The 12,443-nt window shown below is 41.1% G+C and overlaps 1 protein-coding gene across 1 annotated transcript; it reads right to left on the reverse strand.

Annotated features, from left to right (window-relative positions):
* Nucleotides 1-65: 65 nt before the first annotated feature.
* eefsec (eukaryotic elongation factor, selenocysteine-tRNA-specific) lies at nt 66-12,301 on the reverse strand. Its single transcript, XM_082533384.1, has 7 exons — nt 11,725-12,301; nt 9,343-9,550; nt 8,937-9,033; nt 7,539-7,703; nt 5,683-6,327; nt 4,095-4,251; nt 66-862 (listed from the first exon to the last, which is right to left on the reverse strand). Exons 1-7 carry the CDS (start codon nt 12,026-12,028, stop codon nt 681-683), a joined length of 1,758 nt encoding a protein of 585 aa, XP_082389510.1. The 5' UTR covers nt 12,029-12,301; the 3' UTR covers nt 66-680.
* Between the last annotated feature and the right edge of the window lie 142 nt (nt 12,302-12,443).

Consider the following 12,443-nt stretch of genomic DNA (forward strand, 5'->3'; position numbering starts at 1 on the left):
TTGAACCCCCAGTGTACTACTTTATGCATAAATACTCCCCCCCCTCCCGAAAAAAAAAAACAGTCTTAACAGGAGTTTTGTTTTAATTCTCTGAGATCATCAATATTGAACAGAAATCAAATATCATACAAACTGCCAATGATCACCGATTAGTTAAAGATGCAGCCAAACCCAGTCACTGAGCAAAGAAGACCTGAGTGAACGTGAGTTTAGTATTTCTACAGTGCTAAAGTCTTTATGCCAACAAGTTCTCAGATGAAATTTAAAATAAAAAAAACTAAACACACACACATAAACAGCAAAGACAAAAGTTAGTTTCTAGTCAGAATGATTGAATCAATTCTGTTTTTATCAATAAAGAAGAACAAAAGCCTTGATTTCTTTCAAAGATAAATCAAACGTATTGAGATCTGTTGAGCAGCTTTCACCCTTCTGATGGAGCAAACAGGATTAGATCCAGCTCGTTAAACTGAGATAAAACAATCACTGCTTTGCATGCGTTTAGCGTCCCACAATCATTGCATTTCAGCAGACTGTCTCCATCTCCAGAAAAAAAGAAAGGCAATGAGAGTTAACACAGCCTGGCAGTCACCTCTCTTTGTGCCAAGACTTCTCAAACAACTTCTCTATCTTACTCTCTGTCACCAATGGTGTCTGTCTATAAGTGTGCGCAGCAGAGGTCAAGACTGAACCATCTTTTTATGGGGATCAAAGACATATCGCTTGAAATGCAAGTGAATGCTAACAGGCTGAAAATCTGTTCTGGGCTCCTCTTCATTTGCAGTTGCACCTTTGCTCCCACTCTTCCCTTTCTTCTTAGAGGCGGAGGAAAACAGCTGCTTGGTTTCTGGTCGAAGACCCTCTAAAGAAAAACATCAACATCAATGTCAACTGAAACTGTATTAAAAACTGCATTGATGGAAACACAGAAAACGTTAAGATCGTTACTGTATACTGTCCGACAGTATGAACAGTAGTTGTGATGGCATATGTGATACATGATATGGATCTTTTCAGTTATGTGTGCAGTTGATGTTGTAACAATGTGCTGACCTCAAAAACAACTGATGCCTTCGTGCTCCTGATGTAACTGACGACAGTATGTAGAAAACCAGGTCGCAGTTGCTCCTAGTTATAATCTACACAGTTCCACGTTGTGTCGCATCTATCTGTTAGCTTCTCAGTCATCACTTTCCTCTCATATTGGCCTTATTCTAAGCCATACCAACCCATGCGAATGCTCAGTTTATTGTTCGATGCCAGTTAGGCGTGCAATGCAAGTCCTTCTCTATCATATCTTGTCGTCTGTCTGTATGTCTTTTTGAGGGAACAAACTGAATGCGTGTTTGCTTGCTGCCTTGCACACGGAAGGTAAAAAATGGTCTCAGTTCACTGCTTTACACGCTGGCTGTCTGACCTCACGTACAGCGGCGCCAGCATTCTTCTTGTTATCGTTATGCCAGCGTGAGGGTTGTTATGGTTGCAGCGCAGCCAGAAATTTCTTCTTGTTATCTTTGATCAGCTGAAAATGCCCCGTTCGCCACCACAAAACACGCCCTCCCACACCCTATCACTTGGGTTCAAGTGACACATGAGGATTGCTATTTTGTTTTCTGCCCACAAATGCTGCCAATGTCTTGGCATTTTCCACACACAGCAAAATTAAACTTTACAGGTACTACACAAACTTAAAGCGTCTCTCAAAGCATGACGATTTTTACTTAAAAAATATTTGTCAGATGTGGTTCAAAGTTAATAAGCAAAAAGCATAAAATACGGATAAAAACTGTCTTTGGTGTGAAGATCACTTTGTTTTCTGTGGAGATACGAAGTGACTGAATCAATACAACGACAGCAACCTAATGTATTACACAGTTCTTTTGGGCTTTTCAGTGGTAAAGTACACATGCTTGGAGAACATGTGCAGTGGCAAATATACTGACAGTTTTGTGTCTGTATATTTAGAAAAGTAGTAACAATCAGTAATACTCCGGTCACTACTACTTCTACTCTGTACAAGAAATCTGTGGATAGGCCTCTTACCTATTTCTAACATAACACACAATTATAGGAATATTATCTTAGACTATATGCTCAGCTGAATGATAAAAATAATCATTAGTTGCAGCCCTATGAATAATGCAGGTATGAACAGCTGATTTGAACAGGAAATAATCTGTGGGTGCAGTCTGTGTAAAAGCAGGCACACACATTAGAAACAGACCTGTGCTGGCCGCAGGAGAGCTCATAATATTTACAAGTTAACTTGTGTATTAGAGTAAAACCATTTCAATACTTTGTTTTGCTTTGTTTTGTTTTTTTTTTTACACTGAGTGAGAAAGAAACTACTTCAGACTTCCAGCATATACAAACTGCTTTAACCTCCAAACAACTACATATTCGTCTTTTCCTCCTGTTATAAGCTTATTACATTTAAAAATAAAATGTTTCCTATCATGAATTTGTTGGAATCTACATTTTTTCAGGGTTTTTTTTCCTACAGGAAGTTAGATAAGGAACATGTTTCTATTTATGGCCCTTGAAATATATGTGGTTTTTTTTAACATTATAAGCTTTGTCTTTACTGTATTTTTCAGCTTCTAAACATTGCTCTTTAATATTTTGTGGTGTACCATGTGAGAATCAGAGATATCCAGAAGTACATGCAGTTTGACAACTGAGCAACCAGAACAACAAGAGCAACCAGAGCTGGTTGAGGAAATCTGTTTGATCAAGGAAAATTGTTGCTTTTGAGAATATGAGGACAATACATCCCTTCTAAAGCTGAGAAAAGATTTAGTAGAACTGGGATGCTGAAACTCCTCATTGCATAAAAAATATTGAAAACCAGGATTCATTACTTTACATACGTATGTCTGTACATGCCGCATGCTGATGTTAAGTTTCTGAACCATAAAGGGGGCATTAAGAGAGTTTGTCATCCTCCATCTTTGCTGTTGAACACATTAACGATCTGTTTAGACCTGTGTTTAAAATGATCAACTGCTAATCTCTCTTTTAGTTATACTAAAAGAGCGTGAAAGCAACCATAGCAACCTACCTTCTGTGCCTTTCGAGACTCTGGCTGGTCCTAGTAGATTCCTAATAGGTTTTTAGTGGCAATTTTTATCGCAATGATTTACTTGAACTGATTAACAAACTGGCAAATTGAAATTGAATTTTTAGCATGGATGGTGACAAGCTTTTCAGTCCAATCATTTATTATCTGTTTTAAGACCAGACAGTCTCACCACTTCAGAGGCTACTAACATCATGAAGAGCACAGGTGAGGCTATCCAATTTCTACACGCAATCAACATCGCCCACAGAGATCTCAAGCGATTTGTCATTGGCTTATCATACTTATTCATAAGAAATTTACTTTATTTTTCTTTCAACTGAGGGTGATTTAGTTACTAATGTTGTAATCATATCTTTTTGTTAGATTCCTGAATACTCCCAGCAGCCAGAGAACTTACTGTATTCCTGAAAGAGACCCGGTGCCCCCCTCAAGCTCACAGACTTTGGCTTTGCCAAGGAGACCACCTCACTTAATGATGTTGGTAAGAATCTGTATGTAAAGCCATTAAAAAAGTATTCTTATACAAAATATGATGGATTCACTTGAGGGTTAGGAGTACAACTGCTCAAACAGATCATAACCCATCATTCTCTGTCTTATACCCCTGAATGTCTCATGTTATGCTCCTGCCTGAAGATGTGCGTGACAGTATATGTAAGACTTTTGATTATGCAGGAGTAAGGCAGCAAAAAGGATGTAGGTGAGGCTCTCTTTCTAGATATTTTTGTTTTCTCTTCCCTCCTGGTGTGGAGTCGTGGGTTTTGAGCAACAGAAGGTAAAATAAACACTGATCAGGCTTCCCCCGGAACACGTGCAATCCCCAGAGGAATCCTGGGAATGTGGCTCGGGATGTCAGGCCTACCACTTTTACCACATCCTGAAAACTGTCCGGTGAGCCCCAAAAATTCAAGGAAAGACAGAGAATTTGCTCCTGATGTGAGCACTGATGAAGAGGGAGAGACTGTTATGTGCAGCAGAAAACATCAGGGTAGTTGTTTCACTAAATCCTTACCTTGTACGCGAATCTTGAACTTCCCGCTCTGGCCAAACCCACCCTCAATGACACCAGTTTCTCCTGTGGACAAGGTGACCTTTAACCCCACAAAGAGCTGGAGATTGGTCTCCTTCTTGAACAGGCTGCGGCCAATCACAGTGTAATCATCGGTTACCTGGGCACAAGAGAGCAACAATGATGCAAACAGTGTGCAAGGCAGCGTATGATCTAATAATTCATTTATTGCTCATCTTGTGGTGACTTAATCCTCCGTCACAAAGAGCTGATCTGTCCCACATCCTCATCAATTGCACCGTCCAGCTGCATTCTTCGAGTCCCGCGGCCTGGCTGTCTCGCACTCTCTTTTCCATGGTTGTGCACTTAATGGCATATTTGCTTTTATTTCTCGATTATCATCCATCACTAAGTCAATATAACCCGCTGCTAATCTGATAACGTGAGGGCACCGCTCTGTCTCCAACTCGCCCTCATCACCAGCTCTTCCTTTCTCTCCTGCTTAACCCTCATTCATTCTTGAACATTTGACCCTGATGTATCGCAAGCGTGACTGATGAGCTGATAAAAAAAAAATACAGTTGCTGTATACGTCGTTTGACAGACCGTCTGAATTGTGGCTGTTCGAGTTCGTCATATCTCAACAATGCCACTAATGTGTTCTTTTACCAAAAGGACATTCTTTAAGTTTGAAGCATAACTGCTGCATTCTGGGAGACACACGAGTGACAACGTTAACGTCACACGACCACCATCTGACCTCGTGCACATGCTGTTCTGCTCCTGAGTTAGCGAGTGGAGCTGTCAACAGCCTGAGGTGCTAAAGCAGGAAACTAATTCACACACTTGAACCCTGACCTGAATCTGCCTTTCTATGAGGGAAACATGCAGAGAAGCTGCACACACAGAATGTAACACACAGAATGACAACAGCTATTATCAACATCACACTTAGTGTGAACAAAAATTTAAATATAACTTGTTAAGTTTCTGAAAAAATGACAAATCCAAGTTAAGTCAGTTAGATGTTTGATGAAAACCACAGAGAGAGCGGCTCGGGATTCAGGACACAATGAAAAAGCAATCACACAAATATGAAAATAAAGGTGGCGAGAGTATGTGACAGAGAGGAAGAGAATGAGAGCGAAAGACGCCCAGGCAGACAGAAGGGAGAGTTAGGCTAGTTCACAGTGGATGTGGATATTCGTGTGCCACTCAGGTGTGTCCAAACAGCGCCAGCCTCTGACAGCTAGACAGGACTAGTGGCGTCAGGCGGCCACCCACGCACACCTCTGTCACAGCACATGCTAAGGCATGCATACCCATCCCATGCCTCAAATATTGCTCACCAGAGCTGCATATGCATGCTTGTTTGTGTGTACGTGTCTGTTTATGAATATACAATAGGGGCTCTGTCTGCGACACGCTCCAGTGCCACCAGCAATGAGAAACATCCAAAGATTCAGAGCACGCAAAAGGAGCGCAAGGTGACAGAGCGGGCAGAGATGCAAGGAGCGGACTCCAAAGAAGGCTGAAAGGTCACCACACTGATCATTTTAAATGAGAGACAAACTGCTTAGCGTGCACTCACCCTCTCCACCTGTCCCTCCTTGTGCTTGGTTTTGTAAATGCGCAGACGAGGTAGATCGGTCTCAGCGTAGTTTTTATCTTCAAACCCCTGCAGCAGACGGCCCTGGAAAGCCAGCCGGCATGCATTGGCGTGGATGTCTGTATCTAGCTTTGAGCCAATTACTAGACAGAGCAAAGGGCACGTGACTGGCCGCTCAAACTCCAATAGAGCCCACTGCTCTGGGTCAGGCCCCAAACTCCCCTCTCCCTGACCAGTTACATATTCATCCTGGTAGAAGTACTCCCTGTCGAAGGTGAACGGAGTTTCCAGTGAGCAGGGCTCTGATGGAGGCGGCTTAGAGTCTGGAGGGGGCTCTGAGGCACCCACAGGTGGCAGGCCAAAGAAGGTCACCTTTGCCATGACTGTCTCGTGACCCACTGTGATGTGGAACTTGGCACGGGTGGACAGAGAGCCCTTGAAGTAGCCTATCTTCCTTACAGAGATGACAGCTGCAAAGAGCGTGCGCAGGGATTCAGGGGTGCACACCACACCACGCTCCAACAGTTTAGGGTCAAACTGTGTTACGCACACACCCACCCGATCCCCCTGCATGGCCCCAGACACGGGCTTCCGAAACATCTGCACCGACTTTATCTTCTTGGTCACCTGATGTCAGAGAGCATAGAGAAATAAATAACACAGCTCAAAACACATTTAAATACAAACAATAAAGTTTCCTCATGTAAACGTAATAAGAGACTGAGATGTAACAGATACAAAGCTACAACTGCAAAACTGAGAAGGAGAAAGCATACTAGGGCTCTACAGTAAAGTTTACAGCTTAGAATTTAACTTCCTATAGGTTCCTTTTGAAAGAGAATAATGTTTTATATTCCCTTTATCATTTTTATTTTTATCAATGTTTTCATTTTAGAGGTAAAATTTGAAAAACAAACCCAGAATACATGTAGAGATTAAAAAGAAATGAAACATCAGTTATAATAGTTATCATTTTCTCCTGTACTCTGATATTTAAAACACACAAAAACGCCCTTTAACGGAATTTTATCAATAAAACATGCACACATGTAAACAAAAAGCTTGTATAAGTTACAGTTTAAAGTGCACTGTTCATCTCTAAAAGATAAGAACTATTTGTCAGCATATTAGCTTTGATAAATGCAAAGACAAATAATTAAACTTCTTGGATATTTAAAAAGTCCCATTAAAGTGTAAAATATTATACATGACTAATTTCTGAGAAAAGGACCTGAAGAGTAAAAATCATATTTGAATATATATGAAGATAAATAAGACACTGATTGAAAAATAGATGCCAAGCTTTGTTTTGTTACACCAAATACGCATCTCCAAAAACAGGTGAACACATGGATGATTTAAAGGTGTCCAGATGAGCATCTATGTATACGTATATGTCACACCACACTCTCGATCCCTAGCTTGACACTGAGAATTTCATGGTTGTGTTTGTTGCCTATTACACAGACAAAATCACCCGTAAGCTGGATTGAGGCTCCTTAACAAGTGGCTATCAATCTAGCTATATGCTGCCTCCAAGAGGTGACCATGATGACTGCACACAAGACCACTGAGACATGCTCATAGTTTGCATCTGGTCTAAATTACCCAACTCCTGTGCTCCCAGTCCACCCCCAGTCCCCCCATCCTTCCCTCGTACTAAACTGACACATCCTCTGATCCCAGCCGGCAAGCCGTCCCTTTTTCTGCCCACAGCCAACTCAACTTCTGAACTTCCGAAACTGCGGTTCCTTCGAATGTTTTTCCACTGCTCGGGAATGTTTCGTGCTTGTACATATCAGAAATTCCAAATTCGTGCCCATTTTTTTGGAACACACCTTTAGCACTGGGATTTCTACAGTGTCATTAATGGCCAGTGACCCCTGCAGGATGGTCCCAGTCATGACTGTTCCTTGACCACGGATAGAGAAACAATGGTCCACAGCCATTAGGAGGTCACCTCCAGGGTCTCTCTTTGGTAGGTATGTCTGTTTCTTCAAAAGCTAGAAGGAGAAAGCACATATTCAAAATGAAATACAAAAAAGACACTCTAATCGATTTGAAAAAATATCTGAAGGTCACGTCTATGGTTTCGGACACATACAAGCATTAATGAGATCCATATCTTGTCTTCATTAATCCTGTTTTTGAAGCTCGGCCTCTTATGTTGACAGAGTTGATCCGACTCAGCAGTTTTTCACACTCCAGGAAAATGTACATTAACTCTCCAGAGTACCATCCTTAGGTTACGTTTTATTTAGCTTTATTGAACACTTGACTTAGTTTGACCAGTAAAATCAACCAATTGTTTATCGAAATCAGTGAGCAGTAAAGAAACTCCACGTTCCAGATGTGCCTGAAGTAATGTTTCCATTACAGTTTGACCACCAGAGAGCACTGAGCTTCTTTTCCAGCTGTCAAATGTTGCTCTTATTGCATACATTTGTCTCTTCAAAACAATGAGGAAAATAAAAAAATACTAACAATAATGGCTTCAAAACTATTTATAATTTAGATACGCATAAAAAAAAGAATAGCCTAAAACATTATCATCACATTTTTATCTCATGGCAGAACTACAGACAAGTGTTGACAGCATTTATTTACATTAGTTAGAATTTATTTAGCTATGGCTCCTTGTGGATTATTTAATTTTCATGTACATCCCGTGAGCCAGTGGTGACACTTAATGTGGCCCACAAGTATGTGATACTCAACCCTACAGTTCATGATATACTGTGCTCAATGAGACACAGGAAGCTTTACTTCCCATGTATAAAAGGTAAAATTTACTCTTACATTTTATGCATATCTTTTCTGGCTTTGTGCTTTTAATATGTTTTATATGTTACATATTTAATAATATTAAATTTTTAGAATATTTGTCTTATTTTCTGTCTTTTATGTGAAGTGTTGGTTTTTAAATGTGCTCTACAAATAAAGTTATATTGTATTGTATTACTCTTCCACTCACTTGACTGAATGAATGAATCAGCACAAAACAAAAACCTATCAACATAAATCCAAACTCAGCAGACACATTCTAAATAATATCTAAAAATGTTTCACGCATGTTAACTCACTGAATTTGGTACTTTGAGAATGTGTGATTAAAGAAATACTTGCTGTGACCAACTCATTTTTAAGCACATCAATTAAGTAATCATAGTAAATTACTGATCACTCATTTATTATTGACTAACTAGTAACAACAGAGTGGAACCAGTCTCTTTTACCTCTATTAACTGTGGCACTCCCTGTGGCTCCTCTGTGTCAGGAGCCTCGGGACCCCCTGGCTTTGCTGCTACGGCAATCACAGGACAATCCTTAAATCTGTCCGACAGAAAAACAACAAGGTGGAATCATGTCATGCTTCAATGTTTTCGTTTTTCTTTTTTTCTTTTTTTTTTTGGGGGGGGGGGGGTGTTGTTTTCTTTAAAGCATCACTGAAATATAAGCAGGCTGAGCAGACTAACTCTGGACACAGAGGGAGAGATATGAAGTGTAATAAATGAGGGAGCTGACATGAGGGTTAGACCTGTGATTACTGCAAGTGCTTGGGATCCCCGTAACCCCACTAATGTGTGGCTCTACATTATGCAGCTGTGTAACCCAATTATCATTTTAGATATAATTGCAGACCTGGTGCTTTCCAGTGTTTTGTGGAGTCTCTTGGTCATTTTCTCAATGGCACTTTGTCTCTTGTTGGGTGGCAGTAGGTCAATCTTATTCAGGACAACAACCATGCGAGGGCAGGTGAGCTCCCCTATCAGCAGACACTCTGCAGTCTGAGTCTGCACCCCTTTCACCACATCCACCACCAGCATCATCAGGTCGATGATTTGGGCACCTAGAGGAGGCAGATGTCACAGAGGTCAAAGAAAAGTAGTGAGCTGAAGGGGAACAATGCAGTGCTTTGTGTTAAAGGCATTTCAGCTTTCCTGCTCTATAAAAAGATGCAAATGCTTAGAGGCTATGTAGCCGACAACAGCAATGCAAACAGGAATGGACACGGAAACCCAAAAATAACAGGAGAAAAAGAGGAGAAATAAAGGGAGGGGGTGCACAGAGGCAAAGAGAGAATAAAAGGCTAGAGGGTTGAAACTGGAGCCGCAGCTCACTTGGTTGTCTTTCCTTTCCCTCTTTCTTTTCCTGATTTTGGCAATCTCTCTTTCCTGTGCTCGCCCCACTTGGGACTACAGGGGAAGTTTAATATAGACCCCAATCCACACACAATTTTGCTCCTCCATAATCTACAGCATGTGCCACCTAAATGGCTCTTGCATTTTTTTTTCTTTTACAGTGCTGGTCACACAACGCAAATGCATTTAGTGTTTAATGGGCTTCTAAAACAACCTTTTATTGTTCAGTAAATAAGAAAACAGGACTTCTTGCTCTGAACATCTGCAAATCCTAAAGTTGTTTCTCCAAATACTTCCAACCTTTAAACTCAACATACTTTCAAACAAGCTTTGAAAAAAACAAAACAAAACACACACAGACCCACTGAGGCGTGCTGAAAAAGAGAGGGCGCCCTCTGCTGGACAACAAATTGAAGCTCAAATGTAGCGAGGATGTAGTTACTATCCTATTAAGGCCTGTTGACTGCAGCCCTCACAAAGATCTGAAAGAATGATCTGTTGTGATTGATACAAACATACTAGTCTGATAATGTACACCCTTACACCAAACACTGTCAGTGTTTGTGCTACTGAAGGCATCCCAGACATGTTTTAATGTTTTTATGGACATACTGTTAAAACTTGTTTTGTACAAACTTGTTCATTCGTGACTGATCAGCACTAAATCTTATGATGTTCCAGCACTTACTTTTTCCAATTTTCATTTGATGGTTATATATAAACTTGGGTGATGTTGTGACTGCCTGTAGTCCACTCTGTTTCAAAGGCTATTTCCCAGTGAGTCAGTCATAGTCAGTCAAATATGTGTAAAAGAATTTGTGAATTCTGAATGTTTTTCCTGCATAAATGCCTTTTCTGTTCATCTGGACATAGCGTTTTCAGTGGGAGAAACATTTCATCACTCATCCAAGTGAATTCTTCAGTCTCAGCTGACTGCAGGTTTCCCCAATCTTATAAATAGTACATTTGTATAATGATTGAAACTAGCACCATTGAGGGAACAATGGGCTGGGAGGTCAGTTCCTTGATCAATTAATATGCAAATTCTCATGACAACAACCACTGATCAAAGCCCATTGATCAATGACCATGAGTACCATTTACAGGGAGTTGGGGAATGGCTACAATTACAGCATTGTAAGATGGCAGAGATGTACCCTTAGGCCCCCTCCTCAATTCAGAGATGGTCTTTCCCTTTTCACGTAAAGGGGCTCCTTGACTAAACGCTCAAACCAGCATTCCTCCCTGTCCAGGATGTGTAAATCCTCATCACTGAAAGAGTGTCCACTGGCCTGTAGGTGTGAATAGACTGCTGAGTCCTGGCCTGACGAAGTGGCTCTTCTGTGTTGTGCCATCCGCTTAGCCAGAGGTTGTTTGGTTTCCCCGATGTATAAATCCTGCCAATCCTCCTGGCACTTAACACTTACACTATATTTCTCTGTTTGTGTCAGGGGACAGATCCTTGGGGTGGACCAAGGTGCAGCCACTGAGACGTGGTGTTTTTTAAAAAATGCCTCACTTGGATGAGTGTTGAAACGTTTCTCCTTCTGAAAACGCTACGCCCAGATGAACAGAATCAACTTTTGGGGATTTACTTACCTGGATGATTGAGCATGCATCAATAAGGAAATTATGTGAAATTGAGGTTTATGAAGGTATTTTATGTCTGTGGTCTCACATCCAAACTTTTTGTACCCAGATTCCTGCAAGTTATTTTATTGCCCAAGAAGACAGCATGCAGTCACATACACACACAAAGTAGATTTAACTGACTGCATATTTACATTTTCTGTAAATATCGCGATAAAATCGTTGTTGTCATTTCTTTTGATAATCCTGTATTTAAAATGGGAAATCGTGACCCTCCTACATCAGAGCTCACCTCCAATGATAGTTCGAATGAGAGAAGCGTGCCCCGGACAATCCACCAGGGTAAACTGGAGGCTGTCATATGGCTGCTTCCCCACGCTGTCCCGCAGGTGATCGGGAAGATCCACAGTGAAGGAGGAGAAGCCGAGGTCCAGAGTGATGCCTCTCTCGCGGGACTGCGGGTTCTTGTCGAAGGCGGCAGTGGACGCGGTGCTGCTCAGCGCCCTGGCGAGCGACGTCTTCCCGCTGTCGACATGTCCGAGCACGCCGACGTTGAAATTTAACGTTTTCGTGCGGGTGTCAGAAGATTCGGACATGTTGTTGAACTCTTACCTGGAGCGCGTATTTTTCTCTACTCTGGGAGAGACGCTTAACTCGGCTCCAAAAACAGACAAAAAGCGGGGCTAGTTTATGGCCACAGACTGCGCTTATTTAGCAAAGCCGCAACAAAATATACGAATACTTTGTGGCTTACAGCGTGTGGTTTAGTAATAAATCTGACATAACTTTCGAGGAAACTGTTGAAAGTCTTCCCTAGTGTCAGTGTATTCTATCCCAGGGACAACATGTTAAGGGGGAACTGTTTTTTATTAGCAGACAAAAATCATAAAAGGAAAGTGATCACTCATAATAGCACTTTAATCACATCTTAATTTTGAAATGATTAAAACCCGTCCACCTTTTTTATTCCTGCATTTATATTGTATTTTAATTCATATATTTGCAAGTTTT

Source organism: Aulonocara stuartgranti, assembly GCF_965226115.1.
Source record: "Aulonocara stuartgranti genome assembly, chromosome: 5".
Lineage (NCBI taxonomy): Eukaryota > Metazoa > Chordata > Actinopteri > Cichliformes > Cichlidae > Aulonocara > Aulonocara stuartgranti.

Bases quoted from the DNA above. Each gene is read 5' to 3' on its own strand.
- eefsec (XM_082533384.1), bottom strand. From the start codon at position 12,028: ATGTCCGAATCTTCTGACACCCGCACGAAAACGTTAAATTTCAACGTC. The intron at 9,551-11,724 runs GTGAGCTCTGAT...TGCCTCCTCTAG, and splicing joins CATTCGAACTATCATTGGAG to GTGCCCAAATCATCGACCTG. The intron at 4,252-5,682 runs GTGAGTGCACGC...TCTTGTGCCCAG, and splicing joins AGGAGGGACAGGTGGAGAGG to GTAACCGATGATTACACTGT.